Here is a 24,689-nt window from a genome sequence, read left to right on the forward strand (position 1 = left end):
AGGTCATTCAAATAAAACGAGGCTGAAACTTTTCACTGAAATTATTTTGAAGCTGGTGAATTTTGGTTACTTGCACACCTTGTATTTTTGGCAAATTTATTTACACCCCCTCAGCTCCAGAGAATATGAAGAGAATATAAAGCCCCTGCTTATCACCTGTTTTGCCTCCAGCATTGCAGCATTTTTCCCTTGTTACATTTTCACTTGCTAACCAGTTTCTGAAGCTGCAGGGCTTGAGGTTAGAATTTGGTGATCAGAGCGGTTTTCTAAACACAGCTTGCATTAATCAAGTTTTTGTCAAAGAACCATATAATTCATGGTGTATGAACGCACCAGGAGTTCATACAAAGTTTTTATTATTCTCTATTGTCAAAGTTGAACCAAAATGCTCTCCAAAAAGAAAACCCCGTAATTTGTAAATAGAGGAGTTTACACTTCACTGACAATCAAAGAGGAAACAATCTAGATAGATAGATAAAAAATAATCCTGTGAATTTGGCTTTCATTTTTCTCCCCAGCCAGCAGCATTTGGCCAATATTTTGTCCTCTCTCTTTGAACAAGTGCTATTAAAAAGTAAACAAAAAATGCTTGCCTTATAGGAAGTGCTTAAACAGGAAATTCACCTTCACATCATTTCCCAGCTGTTATAAAATTGACTTTAGCAGAGGAGGGAGAAGTGGAGCGGTGAAGTGCACAATCGTTTTTCTTTGCCATAAACACCTTTAGGACACTGACCCAAGAAGAGCAACTAGCTACAAGCCAAGGTCGTGAGGATGGCTGATTTGTAACTTTGATACTAGCTACTAAAATTGAGAAGGAGAGGGGAATAAAAGTAAAAGAGATCACAGTTCTGTAACACTGACAGTAACACACAGGTGATGGGTGCTGTCAACATTATAACTATATACAAGACAAAGCAGGACTCTCTCTTTTTCCCAAAGAACGCAACAACAACAAAAAAAGGTGTATATAACACAGTTGGCACATCATTGCGGGGATGAGGAAAGGGGGCTTCTCCTGAACGTTACAGGCTTAACTCATGGCAGTCCAGAGGAGAGTTCATCTGCCTAAACATACATCCTCTCCCCCTTCCTCCTTAAATATTTAGCAAAGACCAGGCCAGTAGCCATGTCTGATGCAATTGTGGTGCTAATAAGACGTTAATAAATGCAAAGTTTTCCCTGAAAGGGAGCATCTTACTCCAGGAAGAGGTGAGGGTGGGTGAGAGTTCAAGGAGTGACATGTCTAGTGCCAACCTCTGGTACATCTTCTGGTGGGCAACGGTAGCTCATCTGGCAGTCAGTTGGGTAGGGTGTCAAGCCCAAGGGATGCCGCGTGCTGCTTTGCCCGGAGCCTTAGGTTCTCAATACTCGTTGTTTTACTGTTCAGGCTTGGAAGGGAGCTGGATGCCTGCAGGATGGGTGAGGACCAGACCTGCTGTGCATGGGAGAGCGACTGGTAATACGACTGACAGTGCAGAGAGCTCAGCGGTGCCATGTTGACGTTCATGCCCAAGTAGGGCATGGCAGACGGTGTCCCCATTTCGAAGGAGGAGTAATGGACCAAGTTGTTGGTGGCCGCCATGTGCTGGCGGAATTGCTCCTGCAGGCGGAAGAGGCTCAGGGGCGAGGAGGAGTAGGAGTGAGTCTGAGCCAGGCCACTGCTGGATGAAGGCGTCACAGCCGTGCTGATAGGGGACTCTGTAGCAGGAGACAGAGGGGATGGGGATTATTTCTACAGGCGGGAAGCAGGTGCTGACCTGCACCCCAGTAGGGTTCAGACTGCAGCGTGGGGGACTTGATGATATTAAAGGTCTTTTCCAACTTTAATGATTCTATGATTCCAGAAGGGCAAATGAGAGGGGTTGTGTTAGCTGTGTCTGTTCCATACTTAGCATCTTACAAATGGGGCTGACCTCTGCTATGGCTTTTCTGCTGCTGCTGGGCACTGTTCTCCCCAAGTTCTAACCTAAGCAGAATGTCTTCGCTCTTTCTGTGCTCCCGCTACAATAGACATCATGCCCTCTGTGGGTCCTGTTTAGTCTGGGGGCAAGAAGGCAAGTCTGGGGCAGACTACCTGTCCCCCATGACATAGGGAATGAGGGACTATACCCAACCATCAGCATCTCCCTTGGAAACGTCAGGTCCTGACACCAACCCTCGTCAAGATGCTGCCCCTCACCTGCTTTTGGGCTCGCTCTCTTGCAGTTCAAAGCCTTGCTGTCCACACCAGGGCTCTTGTCCACTTTGGCCTCATCCAAGGTGCTCTTAAACTCCTCCTCTCTGTCAGTCTGGTCCTCGGGTGCTGACTCACTGGCCGACTGCTCCGACAGGGTTAGGTTGAGGTCCGTGCCTACCTCACTTGGGAGGCTCTGGACTTTCTCGGTGTCTGGGGTGGTGGCCTGGGTCTCCAGCATGGGAGGCTCCGTCTTTCCCTCACCATGGCTCCCTTCACAGTCCTTCTGCTTCTGCAGCTGCTCCTTCTGCAGGCTACGCTGCTTCTTCCGGAATTTGGCTCTCCGGTTTTTGAACCAAACCTTCAATGCCAGAAACAGCAAGGGGGAAAACTGGTGACAATCCTGCTTAGTGCCAAATTCAGCATCATTCAGCTTGGGAGATTTAGGGGAACCACAAGTAATGAGGTACTTCAAGCCCATTGTGCCCAAATGTCTTGCCACTTTGCTTGATCTTAGAGCTCTACCTGTTTTCAGTGCTTCCACAAATAGCACAACAAATATATTTTTAAAAATGTCTAGCCTTTATGTTGATTCTTTAAACCACTCCACTGGTGTTGTTTTTTGCTGGTTTTTTGGTGGGTTTTTTCCTAAACTGGTCAGGCAGTTGCATCCAACCAGAACGTCTTATAGCCGAGTCTGATGACATTACATTTGTTTACATTACAAGGCTCTATTAGTTTATAAAACCATTCTGTTATAAGTGTACCAAAACTATGGAGGCAACACTCAAAATAAGTTATTACAGGCATAAGCTGTTATCTGGGAACCTAATTTAGGGAAGGAGGAAAGAATCCATATTTTTTAACCTAAATGAGTAGACATGGATTGGAAGAAATATATATTGCAAATCTTGTTAGTGTTGTTTTGTTAGTTAGATGAGGAAATAAAAATTATGACAATTAAAATGCCTTGACATTTGTATAGAAGAAATATATTTTTCTACTACTTATCCACTTCACACTGAAGAACCTGCTATTTTGTCTTTTAAAGCCCAGCCATGCAAGAACCTCCCCACTAGCAGGGTATGAAGCACATTGCACTAGTTGAAACAAAAAAGAACCCCCCAAAAACAAAAAACAAACCTTGGCCTAAGATGTTACAAATATTGACACTGGTGGAAAAAAGCAACTGGAATTACTTGGGTTTCTGCTCTTCTGAGAAAGTCAGAAAAGCCTAACAAATAAATAAAAAAGTAGACTTCTGTTGATGTTGCTAAAATTTCTCCCAAAGAAATGTAAAAGAACAAATAAAAACCAGTGGACACTTCAGACAACCCTAAATTTAAAAAATGTGTGTGTGGATTAAGAATTTCTTTAGCAGGTGTGTGACTTTGGATGATATTATTTCTCCCTCCGCCTTTGACAACTTTACTGCCCCAAAATCTTTGGTCACACTGGAAGAATCTTGAAAGGTCAAAGGAGCTGTCAGCCCTTTGAGAATCCCGCTATATTATTTCAAACATCCCCGCTCACAAAACCACAAAATATCGGTACCTGGACTCGGGCTTCAGGTAGGTTTGTGCACATAGCCAGCCGCTCTCTCATCACCACATCTGGGTAGTGAGTCTTCTGGAAGGTCTTCTCCAGTGCCTCCAGCTGCTGGGCGGTGAACGCTGTGCGACTACGTCTTTGTTTGCGGTGCTGGGACCCATAACGTGCCTCCAAAATGATGTCTTGAAATGTACAGCCGTTGGAAGACAAGAAAAGTGGCCAATTTAATTATTGGAATTTGTGTGCTGACAGTCGAATAAAGCACTTGCTAACACCAGACAAACCTACAAAACTTTTTTTCATGGCTGTAGATCTAATAAAACACATACATGCATTTTGCTCGTTGAGATGTCCAAGGAGATAAAAGCTCTGACTGGAAAACCGGTTCTGGAGAGGGAACCTCTTTCTATGACAGCTGTGGAAACTGTTGAGACTCCAATGCTAAATTTGGTTGAAATAAACCAATCTTCTCCGTCATCAGTGGGGCAGGACATGCAGATGCCCAGACCCAGCTGTGGCATAAGACTCTTTCATTAAGAAACACAATTAAAAACAAGGTGAGGAGATTCGCTGCTGTAATCAGGAGAGAGCCCCAACATTATGTGCCATGTTCTCCTTGAAGCCAAGGGCAGAACTTGGGGTAGGTTTCAACACTGCCACAATGCGCTGCGCTGATCGGTGGCAAGAGTCCACGCAGCTCGAACGCAGCTGCCTCTAGCTCATTTTGTTGGCTGCCTGCATTAGAAGACATGCATCTTCCCAGAAACCAGGCTGCGATGTCTCTTCTTTAGTGTCTCATATGTAGCTCACTGCAGTCTTCAAGGCATGATACTGGAGAGCTATTCTGGAATCCAGTTCAGGAAAGCACTGAAGCTCATGTGCTTGGGTGTGTTTAGCTTGAAAGCACGTGCTGTACTGAGCACTGACACTCTCCGGCATCTGGGGTGGAAAGCCAGGAACCAAGCCCAGCCCCACTGATTGCAAACCCAGGGCTCGTGTGCCTCTTCTCAGCAGAGAAGCTACTCAGAAGGTCTGACTTTGCAAGCTATGCTTCCAAAATTGAGGGCAAGAAATTCAGACTGAGGAAAATCTGAGGCCAACAGTAAAGGGCTTATTATTTTACCAGAGGCATTATTATTGCACAACAGCTAGTGGGAGTATAAAGATCTTAAATCAATGAAAATAAGTTACTTTAAAATGAAAAAAACCCACCCTTTATTATGCAAGTTGGGACACGCTGTGCTACAGTGTTGGAATGAAATAGTCTGGAGAGAGGTTTGCTCTCAAAGAGGAAATGCAGAAAGAGCCGTGTCTGGTATCACTTTTAATTCAGTTAAGAATGTGACTTCCAGTAGAAGGGAGGAACAAACACACTAGAAAACAACCTAACAGTGAGAAAAGTCGGCGTTATTACTGCGCAGAGCCAGATGAAGGCTCTTGCCGCTCTTTATTTGTGCTTTTGTCACGAGCATCATGGCGTGAATGTAAACAACAAAACAAAACCTGCTGTCAGGCCAGCCCCAGAACCACGCAGCCAGGTTCCAAATATGTTGGCTAACGAGCGTAGCAAATCAGCTTTGCACTACTCAAGCATTCCTCTTCCAAACTTCCAGCTGTTTTATTCTAGGCCAGCATTTGCAGTGCCTTTCTGGGCGCTTGCCAAAGCCGCGTGGCTTTGGCAACCTGGAAGAGACGCGATCGGGCTAAAGGTCTTCGGCCAAATACAATACAGTGTTGGTTGCATACAAGACACTTTTGTGTTCGAGGTATCGGAGCTCCTTGGGGAGTTAAAACGCTGGTAATAGCAGCTGCTTTGGAAGCAAAGACACCATCCGTGATGCAGCTGACACAGCTCACAGTGCAGCCAGGCGAGGAGGAGGGATGTTCCAGAATAAGAGATTGAAGCTGGAACCCCGAAACATTTTACAAAGCTAACATTTGTGTTTCAAGTACAAGAAATCAGGAGAAAGGACACTGGCTAAACACCCTACCTGCAGGCTGGAATATTCCAGGATTTCTAGAGTAGAGGTTAGATCTACCAGCTCCCCAGAGGCAGCAGCTCGTACATTAAGTTTGGCCACTCCAACGAGAGCCAACCAGCAATTATTTTAATGTTTTAACTATGTTTTCAGGCTTTGTGCAAGAAGGAGAATATAAATTGCAGGTGAGGCTTTGCAGTTACAATCAGAAACCTCTGTTTTCTGACTTAAGGTCATTTGCTTTTGTGCTGCTTTATTCTGACTGTCCCTGGAAGGCAAATGAGATCTATAACCGGCACTGAAAGATATTCAGAAGTAACAGAATGTGAAGCAACTGCAAAGGAATGAGCTCGTAGGTATATAATGCCTACCTTGCCAATGATAAGCAGGCAAGGGGACCATGGAATTTAATGCAGAAAGTATTCCAGGTGGATTACTCATTTTAAAGATAAGAGGTCAGAAAACCAATTGAATCCCCTGGTCAAGAATATGAGAATAGTTTTTTCATTCTTTTTGTTTTTTTATCTCCCTCTGCTTTTACTCTAGCTAAGCTCAAAGACATTAAGTCGCCCATGCTCTATTGTAAAAGGTACAGGTGATCACAAAAATCTTTCAAGAAATCCTTGCATCTAGGAAAGGGGCACCTTGAGACCCAAGGTCCACAAGGCACATTGCAGAGTTCAGGCCCATTGGCTCCCGTCTGACCACCTACACACTGAAAGAGGGAGGGAAGGAGGGGATGGACAACCAGGACAAGGAAAGTGCCCACCTGTCATCACTCTGCAGCCCAGCAGTAGAGCCAGGGTTAGAGTCCAGGTATTCTTGATCAGACTTTGGTTCTCTTTCCATGAGGACAGTGACTCCCTGCTCTGTCTTGCAGCAGTGGTCTGAGGAACCCTGTTAAGGTCACTACTAGCAGCTGGATAAGGGAGCATTGCTGGCAAGAAGATTTGAGAGTCAGCTGTGGTTCACTGATCCAAAGATCCAAGAGTCAGAGGCATTTACCACCATGCCTTCATGGACTACCCAGCTAGGAGGACCATCCTGAAACTTCTGCAACCTTATTTTGACTTAAGCCTATGTCTCTCAAATTTAGCCCACTAAAGTTGTCTGAGTAGGTAATTTTTTCCGCCTGCTCTAGGCTGGAAGGAGTTATTCCACTTTTTTTTTTTCCTTTATTATCAGACAACTAGAAAGCTATCTTAAAGCAGGTGTCTAATTTTCAGACAGTCAGGGAAGATTGTTCCGTTCTGGGAAGGTCTCTAGAATCACATCTATGGAAATTTCTTTTAGCTTCAGTATATTGGTTGTCAGGTCTGCTCTACTACACTGCATCCAAGCCCTGAGCAAAACGATGCTGTTGCAGCTGTTGGCCATTTGCATTGCAGTAGCCTTTGATGATCTCAGCCAGATCTTGGTACTTTGTGGTAGGCTGAAATGTAGTGTAGATATATTTGCCCTACCATACTAAATATTCTCAGGTCTCCATCCATTATTTTGAACAATTCCCCCTACCAAACCATAAAATACTATCTGGACTTTGCACTTCCTTCTAATGACAGTATCAATGTAGTGCTGTTACACTCATGGCTGAATGCAGAAAAACAGATCAGATCCTCTGAAGCAGTGGCTCCTGTCCCACTGTCCGACCATCAACAAGGCTTTGTAAATAATACCCTCTGGGTAAAGTCACATGTGACTTTCTTTGAGCTTAAAAAAGCTTTTTTTTATGGAAGGCAAAATAAAAAAGCAACAGAGAGGGAACCAGCAGGACCTGCAAGAAAGCGTCACTCAAGTCAATGTCTAGGATTCCCAGGAAGAAATAGGTCAAGGTGAGACCCAAAAAAGATCCAAATGAAGATCAGTGGGGGAATCCAATTCACTGCACACTCGTGTTCATTGTGCTGTTATTTACTAACAAGCAAGTAAGATTTTCTACTTTTTTTTGTTCACTCGTTAGAATATATTTCAGTGTCTTTTTAATTCTCCCTTTTCAATCCCATATAGTGGGGTTGCGTCCTTTCTCGCCCCCGGGCTCCCCAGCCATCGGAGGCCAGTCTGCAGTGAGGTGCAACGGTCCGCTAGCAGCCAACACTGGAGGGCATATGCCACCTGCAGAAGTTGGCCACATGGCCAGTATTGGGGACCACACCGTGCCAGTTGGCTATGTCACATTCCAACTCCTGAGGAAGAGTTTCACTTGGTGCAAGGGATAAGGTTTTTTTTTCCCAGGGAACGGCAAAAGCCATGAGTTGTTCTTACCAGCCAGTCTCTCTGCCAAGGTGAGGGCATGGACCGAGGGCCTGTAGTCGGGAGCGTGCTGGGCTTGCTGAGCTGCTTGCTGGTGGAGGTTGTACATGGCGCTCAGTGAATTCATGGCGTGGAGGGAGTAACCGTTCACTCCATAGTGCTGCATGGCGACATAAACCTGAAAAACAGCAGCCGGAGGAGAGAGGTGCTTAGGAACGCGGTACTCCAGCATGCTGGTGTCTCGGCAGAGCTTTGGAAATGCTGAGGTCAAAATTAAGCTGCCACATGCAAGGCTCACTTCCAACCTCTCAACCCCAACAGGTTCTGGGACAGGAATCAAAATACCTCGCGTAGACGTAAAGCACCGGTGACACCAGTCTGGCTTCCAAGCTTAAAGGTCAGCATCTGACTATGTCCCACTTATGATATGCTGAACAAAAGATGGGAAAGGATCTTTTTTTACATACCATAGTAAAACATATCATACTGTTGTTACTTCTAATGAACCAGCCTAGCCCTATCCCAGAACTAGATGGGATTTTGCCCCTGTCATTGCCTGCAGTGGGCTTTCCATAATCCCATTGCTATAATGTCAAATAATCTTTCTCATCTGAACTCACTCATACGTAATTTATTTCCATTAATTTTTCTTAAGGTTCTTCTTAACAAAACACAAACGATACAGAAAAAAAAGGAAAAAAACCCAAAACGCCAAACATCGTGTAAAAAAAAAAAAAATCTGTGGTGTAATAGGACCAAAAATGTTATGGCTAAAGAGGGAATTAAAGTTTGCAATAAATACTGACATTTCATAGCTCAATAGCAAGGAAATTATTTTAAAAATCTAATGGCTTTTTTTGTACTGTGGACTCTGCATGAAACTTCAAGCTGTTTTTCCTTACAGACCATCTGTAAACCTGAGCTAATATTGATCTCAAAAGCTGAGTGATGCTTCCTTCATCCATGTGTACAAATGACTGAGGGCCTCCAGGATGCCGTTTCTGTAGTTTATAAGACATTGAAAAAAAAGTTGTGAAATATTTGCCATAAAAGAATATTTTAAAAACAGAATTTACATAAGCAAGTCATCGTCTGGAAAGTCAGAGAAGTCAGACTGTTCAAAGAAAGAGGTCCAGCTGGACTAACTTAAGGAAAGTAGACAGATTATCTAGGAAACCTCTTAGAAAAGAGTTTTGGTCACTGAAGGGAGGTGGTTCAACTCCTATGATTTTAGGAGAAACCTGATGCACTGAACAGCAAAAATTTGGATGAAAAATTATCACTTCTTTTTTCTGTACTGAGGAAAGACCTTCATTTTTGCCTGTAGAGGATTTATACCATGGAGGATGGACTCTCGGTGAAGAGGGAGGAATGGAAACGAGTCGGTGCCACTAACCCCCCTGCTCTGAATTCCCTTTCTTTCCCAAACCACCTTCATGTAAGGAAGCACAAACATGGAGTGACCTGTTTAACATCCAGAGACCAAGCTGTAGTTCCTGGGAAAAGCAGTTGAATTCTGTGTTGCAGGGTCTAGCAATGACCTGGGGCATCTTCTGGCTTCACCCTCACAAGCATCTCTCCATCACAGTGCCCAGGAACGGCGGAGGGAAGCCATGCGGCTGCAGTTTGGTCAAACACCCTGCCAGCTCAGGGATGGTCCTTGTTGCTCTGGGATGGTTTGTTTGGTTTTTTTTATTAAGGGATTTTGTGTCATGAGTGAGAGTGCTGCCTTTGGGATTGTCTTCTCAAAGAGGCTGCAGTGATTACAAACCGGTAGTTTGGAAATCTAAATCTAGCACTTGGCCACATTCCTGTTGCCCTGAGTCCCATCAGCGCTGCCACCACATCATTTCAGTGCCAAGGGCAGTGGTGGAGGGCAACAGATCCAGGTGTGGTTACACCATGAAAATCTGATACACACCCTGATGCCACCTTCATCTTCTTTGTGTCTCCCTGTTTGCCCACTCTGGATTCATTCCCCAATTATTTTTAGGTTTAGACTAAAAAAAAAACCACCTCGGTGGCTGTCCAACATCTACATAGAATCATAGAATATCTCAAGTTGGAAGGGACCCACATCCCACCTCACTCTGCGGAATGTAAGCCACATCTTTATGACCCACAGAGAATGTTACTGGTCACATCCTTTCCTACCACACCCTATATGAGAGTATAATTAAAAAAAAAAACTACCTCAAAATACGGGCAGAAAATTTTTATATGAATAGCTGATTTATTGAAAAATGCATTTCAGGGTGCCTGAGATATATTTTGTAGCTAGTTCTGGAAAGCATGGGAAAATCAGATCTGCTTTGTTTCATGGTATCCAGGCAATTAATTTTGAATTAGTTTTCAAAATGTTTCATTTCAAAATTTACCCAAGCTTAATTTTTAGAAAAGCAAAGACATCCCCAAAACAAAGTAATAACCTTCATCTATAACCTGTCAAGGTTTTATGCAGAGAGAAAGCCAAAGCTATTCTAAGCTGAACCACTGTGAAAATGGGTATTTTTGGTTCAGATGCTGACACAAGAATGCCATAGCTCTGCTCTAATCGAGCTTAAGGAAGACCTAAGTGATGCCAACATTGTTTGCTGGTTCTCTGATCAAAGTGATGGACTTCATATGCCAACAGATTTTTGGCATTTGTATTTTCCCCACAATGGGTACACAGCAAAATCACAGCAGGGATGTTGCTTTGCTGCACAACTTTGCTGCTGGTGGCACTTGCTAAGGGACAGGAGCACGTCCCAGCGACACGTGCCGTTGACTTGGCCATAGAGGACATCGCCCATCACCTGGGAAGGACCTGCAGGTTCCCAACCCAGACACTACTCTGGGTGGTTCTGGCAGCATCTGCGGCTCAGCCTCACCCTGTCCTCAACACGGTTCGTTTCCAAAGAGCATCATCCCACCCCAGCCTGTGGCAGAGCAGCTCTTGGTGGGCAGCAGCGCTCGGCTGGTCCCCTTCGGCAGCGAGACCGCTGCAGCTATCCGGAGAGTTGTTTGCTGGTTTGCCTTTGCAGTCCAAGAGCAGAACTAGCTTTTCTGGCCGACACAGGCAGGGAAACAGAGGTTTGCATCTTCATTTTACCTCCTCCCTTCCCACTTCCTAACTTGTGAACCAGCTGGCCAGTTTCACCAGCTTTGGCTGGCAGGGCAGAGGTCTCAAAGCTTATTAAGTTCCTGCGTGTTTCGTGAAAACCATTTGAGGACACAGAACCTATTAACTGCCCTGGGCTGCTGCCAGACCTCCATCCTTAATAGACCCTGGAGAATCCGCACCGGGGCTCAGCCTTGCCAGGAGATACGTGGGAGGCCAAGTGTCTTTGACTCCCTACTCACAGAAACGCCTGTTTCTTTTCTAATCCCCCTTGCATGCCGTTGGTTGTGTACCAGGCTGGCACATTAAGGGAAAAATGAAGAGGGAGAGGAGGGGAATTTTCCCATACTGTGCAGTCTTCTGAGGACACTGACAATGATGTTGTGCCTGCAGCCCAGTGTTTCCACTTGCTCCGGGAAGATTTCAGTTTATTTGATTGTTAAAAGATGCTTTTATGTGTACATGTGTGTCTGAACAAACTCTTCTGGGTGGCCTAGAAGAAAGTGCAGCAATTAAAAAAATAATAATAAGAAAAAAAGCAGGAGACTTAGTAATGATGGACTCATGATGGGAGTCAATACCCATCCCAGCTTTAGGGATAACCGCCTGGCGTGCTGCGGTGCGGATGGCAGGCAGAACTTCCTACCCACTTGTGCAGCAAATGTATCATCCCAGATTCAGTAAAAATGGGGGAAAAGGAGATATCTTGCATTTACTAAGCGAGACTGTTCAGCCTAATAAGTAAAGTTAACCAAGACCGCAAACAGCTCCTCTTTAACTGTCAGCTCTGAGCACACGCCAAGCCCAATAAATTAAATATTTAAAAGACATCATGCAGCAATTTTTTGTAATGGAGAAAGCCATTCATCAAGCCACCGCTGTGTTTCACAAGCTGTCGAATAGTGCTTACACTGGTTAAAATAATCTTTATATTTCATTAAGCAACCAAATAAGCTGATCCCTCCCCACCGGCTGTATAGATGGTTTTAATTTTCAAAATCTGCAAATGCATCTTTTCTGTCTCTGGGTGGCTGGAGGGCCTCAGGAACAGCCACAGCCGGGAAGAGGATGAGAGTAAAGTTTGAGCTCTTGCTTTGTGGAAGGGTAGGGGCTTGAGCGGTCATGAATACAGCTGGGAGGGTAACGTAGGGTCCATCCCGAAAGAAAGGGGATGCTTCACCCTGATTTGGTACATCAGAGATTGTTGAAGGGTTGGGAGTGGTGGAAAAAGGCGATGGGAGCTGAGAAAAAGTGCAGGAAAACAATAGGTGAGAGGAAAATCTCTCTGTGGGGTGAGGCTAAGCCTGGGTTTGCCCCTGCCGAGAGCCTGCGGGCTGAACCCTGCAGCATTCGCTCAGCACAAGGGGCCGGAGGCCTCCGTGCAGTGCCGGGCCGGTACCTCCCGGGGGCGGTACCTCCCGGGCCGGTACCTCCCGGGGGCGGTACCTCCCGGGGCCGGTACCTCCCGGGGCCGGTACCTCCCGGGGCGGTACCTCCCGGGGCCGGTGGTTTCCTTCCGCACGCAGCAGTGACCCTCCCCTCGCTGCCGCCAGAAGACCCCCTCCCAGCTACCCACGTTTTGCAGCACCGCACTGTGAGGTCTCCAGCCGTGCCCTGTGTTGGACCCTGCTGGGATCTGCGCTCGTTCCGCCTTCGCAAGCCTGACATTGCCAGCTCAGTCCCGAAAACTTTCCTGTCGCTTTCGCCTCTCACTTAAGCTTTCACTATGGAAGTCTCATGGATGCGGTGCTCATTTTCCTTCCCAAGCCTGCAGACCCCTCCGGCCGAGGGGGCTCAATCCATCTACCTCGGCTTTAACTGCTGCTGGCCATGGGAACCCCAGGTTCCTCCATGCCCTGCATTACTTAGAGGCCATGCAGGTCTCTGCCCATCTCAGGCTGATCCGGAGAGCAAACTGCTCTTTATTCAGCTGCTGCTGTTCAATCTGATGCAAAACAATTCGCACATCTACGCACCCGGGACGGGAACCCCCTCATTCCGGAGCAGAGCTGCATTCGTCCCGGTACAATGTGGCTCCCGCCTGCCCCTTCCCAACACCGGCCTCGAAAACCTCAGGTTCCCATAAAGTCATAGCACAAGAGTGGTGCAATTTATTGTACACCGCTTAACAGTGTAGCATATAGGGGAAATTTGGCCCTGGGCTTTAATTTTATCAGCTCTGGGTTCTCAACTTGTATAAAAGGCTCTAAGTTTCCCTATTTAACTCCTAACTAATTGCATATCCAGGCACATAACCTTGTCCTTAGACAAGATGCAAAGAGGAGAGAATCATCAATTTCCTTGCCAGGTAAAAACTCCTATCCCTAGTGGCTTGTGTATGTGTAGGATTGAAACAGGTCTGAGAACAAAACATCTTTTAAAAAGGAGATACCGAGGTTTTCTGCAGCGTATTTTGTAACAGAACATCCATATTTTCCCTTCTATCAGGGGAAAAAAACCAAAACCACAAAACCCACACTGGAGCTGTATTAACTGCAGTCAAGAATTTGAGATGGGGGACATTTTCTGCTCGCTCCTCTTTTCATTTCACCCCCTTACCCCCCCCCCATCAATCTGTACCTGGCTTCACCTGCCAGTCACACACAAGGCTTTTAACAAAAATACAGAACTGACAAAACTCATTAAGGGAGAAACGTATCGATCCTTGCAGCCTGCAAACTCAGGTGTCACTTGTGCTGGCCACCGAGCTCGTGTCAACGCCGGAGAGCTTGTCCCCGGGCTGAGCTGTCCCGAATAAGGACACCCATGGCAGCTCCCTGTGCCAACGCTCCTCTGGGGGAAAGGGGTTCTAAACCAAGACAGAGGTTTTGCTCAAGTGCATTTTTCTGCAATAGACACATACCCCTTCCCCCCCCCCCCAAATCTAAACTGCGTCAAAGTGGAGAAATTTTCTTCAGTAGCTTATTCTGACCAGTTTTCCCAGGTAGAAGTAAAAAAACCACCTAGGACAAGACACTTGCCCTTCTCAGACAAATGCCGTTGGGTGAGATGCGTTTGAGGCTGAATGCAGGACCCAAAGCTTTGCAGGGGCTTGGAACCATTTTCACTTTTCCTTTTCAGTTGGTCCCTGCCAATACTGAGTCATCCCAAGCTCAAAAAAGTACTGAGACTTAATTCACTGACCTAAAGAAGATTCTCAGGTACCATCACGGAGAACAGGGTAATAAAACCTATGGGGTCAGAGGTAAAAAGACTAAATTTTTCTTAGAGGAGACAAGAAGAGGATACCAGAGCCTGCTTTTGACTGGTGGGCACTATGGGGTGTTAAGTTGTTATTAAAACTTTCCAGAAATTGGGGAGGATTGGTGATGGGCGGGTGGGTGGGTAGTGAGACCTTCTTTGCACGAAAAATAAGCTGTACTAAAAAGTTACATCTGGATTTTGACAGCTCATTGGTAGAAGTGAATTTTAACACCACAGCTCATTTCTGATGGAGAGAGATTCGCCAGAGATGCCTTTGAAGTTTGGAAGAGCTCAGCACCACTTTGGGTCTGCGCCCTGATGCAAGAGACAGTTCGAGCATGGGAAAAGGATCAGCTTAAAAAAAACGTGGGAGAAAAGCCTGGTGTTCTTCTCTGGTGTTTGGGGTCCTGCAGGTGACGTAAAAAAATAGGAGCATCCCTGACAGGTAAAAAGGAAAGTTGCGTTCCTCCAGCCCGGGCGGTACAAATCGCTCCTCGTGTTTATGCAAAGCGCAGGAACCCGTCGGTCCTTGTTAACGGGGAATAACAGCAAATGGTTTGTGCTAACAGCGTCCCCCTTATTACTGCCGGCAATAAACACCATCGAAAATAAAATCACAACAAAATATTCCCCCTGCCCCTCCTGGAGCTGTTCTGCTTTATGATTTTATGCTCTGAGTCCTTATTCAGAAACACTTTAAATCAGCAAGATAAATAATGAATCTCTGCCTGTGCTTATCTGACAGCCAAGGAAAATAGGCTCACTCTATATACAGACATCGGTTTTCTATGTATTTGGTACTAAATGAATTACATACCTGGGGGGGATTAAATAAATGATCCTTGCAAGAGGTTTTCTTCAATTTTTTTTTCCTATCCCTAAATCTTTAAGATATATAAAGGTCCAAAATCACATAAGATAATAAGCAGCACGTTATAAATCAGTTTTGTTCCTCATGTGAGGTTGCTGAATGTCTAAGGAAACAATCTCACCTTTGTAGTGGATGAAATATAAATAATTTGAAATACTGCAACACATCATATTTTCTCATTCAAACGTCAAAGTCCAAGAGCAACACACACCATAAAAACAGGCTTCCAAAGGACTTTTCTTATAATTGAAATAAACGAATTGAGAATAGCGCTCAAAAAAAAAAAAAAATCAAGATTCCCCATTTCTGATCTTCCTGCAATATTTTTTATACCTGTGTAAATCCCTGCATTTAATCACAGTTAATTTCTTGTGCAGAGTGAGATCTTAATTAGACCTGGTTTAGTTGAACAAGTTGCAACCCACCGGAAACAAAACCTGACTGATTACACCAATCCTTGCACCTCCCATTCAGCTACCACTACTTGGTATAAATGAAATAAAAATTTAAAATCTTTTTTCTCAAAACCAGGAAGTTTGCTAGTAGCTGAAATTTGGAAGTACTTCCAGTTAGGGACAGCACCACAGTTTTTTGGGCAGATCTTGTCAAATAACGGCCTCTGTCGGGGCTGTGTTGCTGAAGAGCACGGCAGCTGTATTCGTAACGCTCATTTATTTGTAGCGGAGGCGTAATAGGATGTGAGAGAGTTTGAGAGTTTTATAAAACAAACCTCAGAGCATCCCGCTGGGACGGGGAAGTTTTATTGTGGGGCTCTACAAACTCAGGCACCAGGTTGCGAGTGGCTGAGATAAGAGGCACTGGCTGACGGGGGTAACTCACGTCACTTGCCGGGACTTTTATTTAAGGCTTTTATGAAATCATCATTTCCCCCCCTCTCAAAGCCCCAGATAACAGAGCGGAGTGATTGATTAGACAGTTCCTGGCGAAAGACCTCCCAGAGGCTCGAGAGGTCTGAAACCAAGTCAAATAAAGACAGCCTCAGCCTCTTCGCTTCTCAGCCAGTTTTAAGGCTTGGAGCCCTGCGATTTGCAGTGTAGAGCTGGGACTGGCATCACTAAACGTTACCCTGCTGCTAAATCGCTCGCTTGCCCTAATTCACACGTGGCAATCAGTGCTTAAAGATCAACTCGGTATAAACACACCTCCCTTCTCCCCTTCGGAGCAGCGCGCACCCCTCAGTGAGGGCCCTTGTCATCTATATTGAAGCAGAAACATTTTCCTGAGTAAATAAGAAAAGCTCGCGATACGAACATCACTTTGGCTCTAGTTTCAGGATCTCATTCTGCTGTCAACTCAGTCAACAGCAAAAAAAAAAAAAAAAAAAAAAAAAAAAATTTCCACGAAAAAACCCTCCAAACCATGAATTTTAGTTTTATTGGGATTAATACCGTAACGGAAACCAAACCCTGCAGCTAAGACCGACCCCGAGGAGTTTGAGTACCTACAGCCCGGCTCTGCCAGCGTTGCTCCGCACGCTCCACGTTCGTGGACGCGGAACGCAGCAGCATCGCGCTGCAGCCAGGCTCTCGCGTACCTGCGCTGCCCGCCTGACCTCCCCTCCCAGACCCGACGGCATCTCTGCCTCCAGACTGGCCCTGGCTTCAGGACTTGGAGTAACCTTAAAGCGCTGTGCAATCAAACTACCGAATTCACAAACAGCTTAAAGTGTTTAAATGCCAAAAAAAAAAAAAAAAAGAAAAGTACTTTTCCCCCCGACTCTTTCCAAAACAAGCATGTTTCTGGCTTAGTTTTATTTGTATGCGGTTTTTCTGGCTCAGCCCTTCCTCTCACTTCTGCAAAAATGGCTTTGCTTGAGAAGCACCACTTCATTTGCCCTAACCCTGGCAAAGGGGATTTTCCAAACCGGACAATGGGAGAGGTCCAGACTTTCCAAACTCTGCCCTTCAGGGCTGCTGGCAGCACGAGGGGCGGCTCACCGCTTGCTCTCTGCCCCCAAAAGTGTTGCCTGCAGCATATTTGGCCACAGATCACTTGCCTGAGCCAACTGACTGGCTGCAAGGCAGCTCCTGGGGACTGCTGCTGGGGGTTTGGGAATCTCCAGCACCCCTGGAAGACGGAGCAATACCCTGGAGGACTTTAGCCATGGCATGGTCTCGTTAACAAGACAAGGATCTACAGTTCTGTGTCAAAATATGTTTTTAAGCCTGTGACGTTTAGTAACCAGGACCTCTGTCTGTCCCGAGCACGACAACCACGACGCCGATCCTACGTCCCAGCCCTGAGCCCTAACAAGAGAGATGGGGCACTGCACGAAGCGCTGGCGGCAGAGAGCCCTGACAGACAAGCTTTGTGAAGATTTGCCGAGGCGGTTGAAGACATCCCCTCCCGCTGCTCCTCCTGGCCGGAGGGAACACGCCTTCGCTCCGGGCGCTCCCCGCGCGATGCCTCAGCCCAGGCGCTGGGCTCCAAGGGCAGCAGCTGAGAGGAGGCACGGAAGGCGGGTGACTTCTCCCCCCGCCGCCACTGTTCATCAAGTAAATTTAAGTTGGAGCCGTAAGTTCTGGGTGTTAAGCCGTTAGATACGCACACAAGGAGGAGAGAGCAAAGTGTCTGTGTGAAACGCGGTGGGTTGTGCCGCATCGTTGGAGTTTGACCCGCTTGGCAGAAAAGGACTTTCCCAGGTGCTCTTTCAGCTGCTTAGCTGGAAAGCTGCAAGGCTGTGACACCAAGTGCAATTTTGCTTGAAGCTGATTTTGGAGAGATCTAAAGAACAAGCACACTTCGAAGGAGACAGAAGCGGAGAGCCTGAACCCAGGATGTTTCTGCAGGTACAGCTGGACCCTGGGTCTACCCCCAAGAGCAGTTGCCAAGGTAAGCAATATATTTTGGCCACCAGCAGGTGATCTGTGCTTTAAAGAGCTGCGTGCTGCAAAGCAGGCAGAGCAGCTGAACGTTTGCTGGGTTTAGCGGGGAGATGCGCAGACCTTCAGCAGAAGCACCTTTACCCACCTTGGGCTAAGGGCATGCAGAGCTGCTGCCCGCTCGCTCCCCTCCGTACGGTTGGGGACAATCGGCTGAAGACATCAGGTTTCTGCAGCTCCCTTTGCAGGACCATTTTCTGTCCCCTGAGAGCCAGCAGCTCGCCTCCCCCAGCCCAGCTGTTTCTCTTTTTTTTTTTTTTTTTGGAGGATCCTAGTGGAGCTCCCTAGTGTCACCCCACCACACACACACACACACTTTAAGTTTTAGCATCTGGACAGTTTTAGAGCAGCATTTCTCAAGTCAATGCTTGCTCTGGCCATACAGGGCTGCAGTTGATCCTAAAGAGTTGTGCCAGCAGCTACCAGGAAGAAATCACATTTGTGTTGTGGTCCACCCACAACTCCTGGCTGTAAACACCTGTTTCCCCCAATTTGGTGAACTGCTGGTCCATCCTGGTCCCAGCCCTCCCTCAGAGACTCTGTCCTTCCCAGGAGCTGTATCTGCACCAGACCTTCTGTAGAAAACATAAGGAATCTGATCCCAAACCTGATGAAGTCAAAAGGAAAAAATAAAATTAATTTCAGTAGCCTTTGGACTGGAACAGACTGGTGGGAAAAGACTCAGGGTCTGACTAACCCCAGTGCACCATGAATTAATTCCTGGATATTTAGCTGCATTTCAGGATTCTCCACCCTCTTCACAACAAGCATATTTTGGTGGACATCCTCCCAAAGTAAATTAGTTTATCAGTAGCTGCACAGGATTGGAAAATTTGGGTTTTATTGAATCCATGTTCTTCAGCATTCTCCCTACTTCTGTGTTTTTGCCAACTGAAACACGGTAGCTATAAACATCCCTGTTTGGACACGAGCGTGTAGAAATCAGCACTGAAGCTTTTAGAAGGGTTTAAACGCAGTTGACACTTATCAATGCCTCAGCAGAACCATTTCCAACTTGATGAGATGAATTTTGGGATGCCCCTCTCCCTCCCCCCCCCCAAAAAAATAAATCACTGAAAGAATAACTGGTGTCTTGGAAAACATGGGCTACTTCTAGCTAAGAGGTTTACCCATAGCTTCAACAGCAAAACCAGTAGGTAGCCACATCAGAAGAGCTTGGTCCTGGACCTTCTCTGCAGCACCTCTGTTTTGGCAGGGCTGGTTGGGATAACGACAGAGGGGAGAGAAACTCTGTTCACTCTGGCTTCTTTTCATCCGATTCCCTCTTTCTCAGCGAGGCGTTCTTTTAAAGGATAAAGACACTGGGAACAAAACCCACTGCAGTCACTGCCTCTATGCCTACATTCTGCAAAACTTGCCTGGCCAGCCTGCCCTTCTCTCTGACCTGTGGGAAGCTCCTCTGGCTCTGCTGCTTTGATGCAGATAGCAACCCTGGCACGAAGGAGAAGCAACATCTGCACCAGCTCCGCAAAAACAGAGCTGCGTCTTCTGAGACGGCAATAAGATCGCTGCAGGAGCCCGCTGATGTGTGTGAGCGCGAGAAGATCGTCCCATCAAGATTCAAATTAGCAGGGAAAACTGGAAAGCAAATATAAACTGGCTTTCTGTGTACCAACAGTACCATTTTGGGTGTATTTTTTGCATTGAACACATTGGTGTAACTTAATACAACCTCTTGTCAGTCATGGAGTAATTCAGAGTTGTAGTCACTCTTGCCCTTTCAGGAATTTTTTGCCCTTACGGTTCTTAGTTAGAACAGAAAAACTGAACTCAGAAACATGATCTGAAAGCCAAAGGGCTGTAGGTCCAAGTGTCTCCGGCTGGAGCAAACGAGGAACCAGGATTGACTCACATCGACCTACTCATGGGTGAGAAGTGAGCATCGAAGGGAAAAGCTAAACAGTCTGCCTGCCAATTCTGAGATGTGGTTCAGAAAACGCGGAGCACTCAGGCTGCAGGTTCACTCTCTGCCCCTGATCGCACAGGAGCGTGGGCCGGGGAGGGTGTAAAGATTCTCCTCCTCGGGATGAGCCCAATCCTGCGCTCCCTAGGGCAGGGGAGCAGCCTCGTCTGCACTGGGGCACGCCATGGGGCTCAGCCTTTGCCCCCCCATCGGTGACATGACTCACACCCTGTGGGGAGTGAGGAATCCAGGACCCACTGAAAACAGGGGGACAACCCGGCTGTTTCGGGTCAGCTGTCCACGGCTTGGAAACTCAGAGAGGGAAGAAAAAAAAGCAGCAGGGATTGCTTGAAAGCGCTTGGGAAGGGGGTGCCGGAGGCTACTCCCGAGTCCACCCCGGCCAGGCTGGGAAGCGGCCGGTGGCCCCCACCCCCGGAGGACGGTCCCCAACCGTCCCCACCGAGCCGGCAAAGAGCGGATTTCGCTCCTCGTTGGCTTTGTGTTCCGTGCAGAGGTGAGAGGAGAGGGGGGAAAAACCACCCAAACCCTCCAGCCCTGCAGTTGGGGAAGCGGGAGACTACTTCAGAGAAAACTGTTATCCATTAACATCCAATTATCACTTGGTCCAAGCCATTAATTATAAATCAGCCTCCTAATTGGGATAATTAGCTCTTTGCTACTTAATGTAGTATGACTGATGCGTTTGGAAAGAAGGTAATCACTCCATTTGTTTAGCGTTAGGCGAACAAATCCAACTCTCATGGTTTAATTTCAGCCTTAGCTTCTCCCCCCGGCCCCCCATCAGCATTAGAAGCTCTTTGCAGCCCCATTAATTGTTTGGGAATCACGGCGGGGATGGGCACAGGCAGCCCCCGGGCTGGGGGTGCGATCGTCGCTCCCCCCGCCCGCCCCGAGGGGGAACTGCTGTGGTTTTGGGGACGGGGCAATTAAAGCGGGTGGGTTGGAAGCCGAGCGGCACCCACAGGTGCGATCGCTCCGGAGAAACCGGGAGGCTCCCCACCCGCCCCGGGGCCTCGCTTTTAAAACCATTTTGGGGAGAGCGGAAAAAAAAACCCCAAACTTTTCCTTCCTTTTAAATTTTTTTTTTTTCCTCCTTTACCCCACTTCCCCTGGATGTCTCATTAATCCCGGCTGCTCGGCGAGCCGCCGATAGCTGCGGGACATGATTAGATATTTATTACTGTCATTTACATGGAAAACTTGAGCTAACCAAGTGGAACTGGAGGGGGCCGCCAGAGGGGACGGGATGGGGCGGAGAGGGGGAGATTTCTTTTTTTCCCCGGCTCTGGAAGCAGAGCGGGAGCGGCGGGTACGGGGGGAATCCCGCAGACCCCCACATGACCCGGGGACGTAGGTTTTGGGCCGAGCACACACATACCCCCCAGCCCCGCGTCCTAGGGCTTTGGTGCCGTTTCCTTCTGTCCGCGTTTCGTTTCGAAAGGGATCGGGGCAGCGCTCGGTGCGCGCATCCCACCGGGAATCGGGGGGTGGTCGTGTCACCCGCCTCCCCTTCTCCTGCCGGGCTTGCCGCGGCGACCCCGGGGGCCACCAAGGACTCAGGAGGTGCTGACCTCCGCCCCTCACCGGCCGAGGTCCCCGCCTGGAAATAAATGGGAAGAGCAGCCGGGAAAAGCAGGGGGACCGGGAGAGCTCCATGCGGGTAGTTTCTTGCCTCTTCTCCCCCCCCCTCCGAAAAAAGGGGCAGCCATGGCAGGTCTCGCAATCAAACCCCATCTCCCTCGGAAGAGAAACTTCCCCGAGCGCCTTACTTCGGCTGGAGAAACCAGCGTCCCCCTCCTGGGGAAGTCAGCCCCGGCCTCCCCTTGCTCCCTGCAAGGGGGCCGGGTCCCCGATGGCCCGGGCCGCCGGCACCGAGCGGGGACACGGACTTCTTTTCCGCTCGACCCCCCCTTTCTCTATCTGTTATCCCATGGCCCGAGGGGCGACTCTGGCGGAGATGTATGAGATCTCTTGCGGTAAAAATATGCACGCTGGTCCCCATTTGGTTAGCCCTGTAATGGAGGTGTAAATAGGTTTCGACTGCGAAGTCCTTAATTTATCAAGCGAGCCTGACAGCGCAGGTCCAGGATTTATATACCTCTTAAAGTGAGGGCGGGGGCGGCCCAGAGCGGCCCCCCAGCTCTTTGCAGGCGGATCCCCGTCCGCTTTGCCGTCTACCCTTGCAAAGGGGTGGGTGGGCTGAGTCTCCCTGGAAAGGTTTCCTAGCGCTGCCGGAGCCCTGCCCGCCCTTCCACGCTCAACTTCCAGCCGTACCAGGAAAAAAACAAACAAAACAAACCACAAAACAAACAAACAAAAAAACCCCGAACCCCAGAGCCGCCCCCCAAGCGAGGCCATCGCCCGACCCCCCACGCCCCCGGCTCATTTCGTGAGGGAGAGGGGTTCTGCCTCCGGCGAGCTCTCACCGGGCTGCGCGGCTTATTAAAACATCATTATGTAAATGGAGTGGCGAGTTGCGCTCTCCCCCCCGGAGCCCGGCAGGCGGAGGGTTGCGCGTCCCCTCTCTTCCCCTGAGCTGGTTTGCACCCCTTTCTTCCCCGCCAGCTGCCTAAGCCCACACCGGAGCGGGCCCACGGTCCCAGACCACGCCGCGTTTCGTGTGAACGAGATGAACGAGACCCCGGGCTGGTAGTTGGGCTTTTGCCCCCTTTTTTTTTCCTCACCCTCTTTTTTTTTTTTTTTTTTTTTTTTTTTTGAGGAAGCGTCGTATTATCCAAATAAAGCAAAAGAGAGGGACGGGAGGGGACGGAGTTTGCGCTGGAGCCCAGGCTGGGTTTTCCCTCCCCAGGGTGCGCGCATCCCTGCCGGCGGCTCCTCCGCCGGGCGCGGAGTCCTCCACGGACAGGTTCCCCCTCCTCGCAAACGAACCCCAAACTCGCCTTCTTTCCCCTCGCACCCCCAGCCCACCCGGAACCACGCTGCCTCGGGAGCGTGCGTGGGCTCTTACCTGGGGTGGCTGAGGCGCAGCCTGTCCGCCCGCCGTGGGAGCGGCGACACGCGTGGGAGAGCGGCCCGCGCGGGGAGCGGGCACGGCGCTGCGCCCCGTCCCGCCCTACTGCACCCGCCCGCGCTGCCTCCGCGCCTGGCGGAGCTGCCATCTACCGGGAGGCTGCATTGAAGAAGGATTTTTAAAAGGAGCTTCAGAGCGACCCGGGAGCTACCCAGCAAGATTTTCAATGGTCCTCCACACTGTCAATCAAAACGGGGCTGCCGATACAACACCCCCCCTACCCCCCCCCCAACACTTCTTACCAGTCATTTACTCCAAGCCGAGGTGTAAACGCCTAATTAAATCCCCAGGAGCGGCTGGGATGCCGGTGGAGGGAGGAGGGCTAGATCTAGGGTCGGGGGGGGCCGATGGGGTCCGTAAAGGCACGGGGGAGGGAAGTCTGCCTCCTCCCCACGCCCCCCGCTTAGCACCGGGCTGGAGCGGACCCTGAGGTTTCCCTCTCCCCGATGGCCCCTGCGTGGGGGTGCCGGCGGGGGATAATCTCCCAGCGTTAATTACAGAGCCGCCGCGGCCCCCCACCCTCCTCCTGGCCCTGCTCGCTGTCCCAGCTTAGCCTGCTGCACCCCTCGGCTGCTCTTTAAAACGCGGGGTGGGGGGATACGGCATGCAGAGATAAAATTAGGAATGATGGAAGGAGCCCAGAGGAGCCGGGGACGGCGGGAGCGCAGCCCGCCCCGTCGGGAAAGCTCCGCGACGGGAGTACACGGGGGGTTCTGCCGGGGGGGGGGGGGGCAGTGGAAATAAGGGAGGGAAAGGGGCAAGGAGGAGAGGCCACGGGGCTTCGGCGGAGACGAAACGACCAGTTAACGCAGCCCCCGCTTTTTAATTTTCTTTTTTATACGCTGCCCCGACATTTTTTTTTTTCTCCCCGGGATGTAAAAGTAGGAAAAGCAGCTTTTCCTTTTCTTTCCTTTTTTTCTCTCTCTGCGGGGTTTTCTCGGGTACTCTCCCGTCCAGCGGTCGGGCTGGTTATCTGGCAGAGCTCACTGACTGGAGCGGTGGTTGTGTTTGCTTTTCAGCTTTGCCATGCCTTCGCAGCAGAAAGAGCAGTTTAAAGCCTTTAGAGAGATTGCTAATAGATGCCAGCTCCTTGCCTTTAGATTCTCTCCCAGCCCAGGAGGATTTAGGATGGGATTGGGAGACGAGACGCCATTTCAGGCTCCAAAACACCCTGTTTTAAAATGACTGCGGGTAAGAGGATTAAAACAATAATACCCTTCTCTTCTTGAAGGTTTTTTTTTTTTCTCTCTCCCTCTTATAGAAAAGATTTCTTCTCCCAGAGCAAAACCGTTTAGACAGGAATTAAGGCAACAAGAAAGAATAAGAAGGGGGAGAGGACCTTTTAATTTGAGCTTGATATTTTGTACAAATTCTGACCAAAAAAAAAAAAAAAAGAGGGGGTCGTCTGGCTCAGGACACCAGAAGGCTCCGAGTGCCATTTTCTTTTATTTATTTTCATTGTATATATGTTTTTGGGTTTGTTTTTTTTTTTTTTTACCAGAGGTTATGGAGTACCAAGAGATTGTCCCGGGAAGGAGAGGGAGGGAGTGAAATCTATTTAAATTATTCCAACCTATTCCAGCCCTCGCTCTGCCACAGTCCCGCTTGCTCCCCAGGAAGGAGGGGAGCCCCCCGCACCCTCTAATTAACAACCACCCGCTTTTGCCCGGGAAACC

At 48.5% G+C, this 24,689-nt stretch overlaps 1 protein-coding gene across 1 annotated transcript; it reads right to left on the minus strand.

Annotated features, from left to right (window-relative positions):
• Nucleotides 1–1,300: 1,300 nt before the first annotated feature.
• DMBX1 (diencephalon/mesencephalon homeobox 1) lies at nt 1,301–23,377 on the minus strand (the record flags this gene model as incomplete). The annotated part of the gene is given in 7 exon segments (XM_082002633.1): nt 1,301–1,701; nt 2,183–2,537; nt 3,731–3,909; nt 7,969–8,134; nt 22,951–23,033; nt 23,036–23,070; nt 23,072–23,377. Coding segments are annotated over 7 exon segments (1,266 nt in total). The 5' UTR covers nt 23,119–23,377.
• Between the last annotated feature and the right edge of the window lie 1,312 nt (nt 23,378–24,689).

Source organism: Phaethon aethereus (assembly GCF_964289735.1).
Source record: "Phaethon aethereus genome assembly, chromosome: 8".
NCBI lineage: Eukaryota > Metazoa > Chordata > Aves > Phaethontiformes > Phaethontidae > Phaethon > Phaethon aethereus.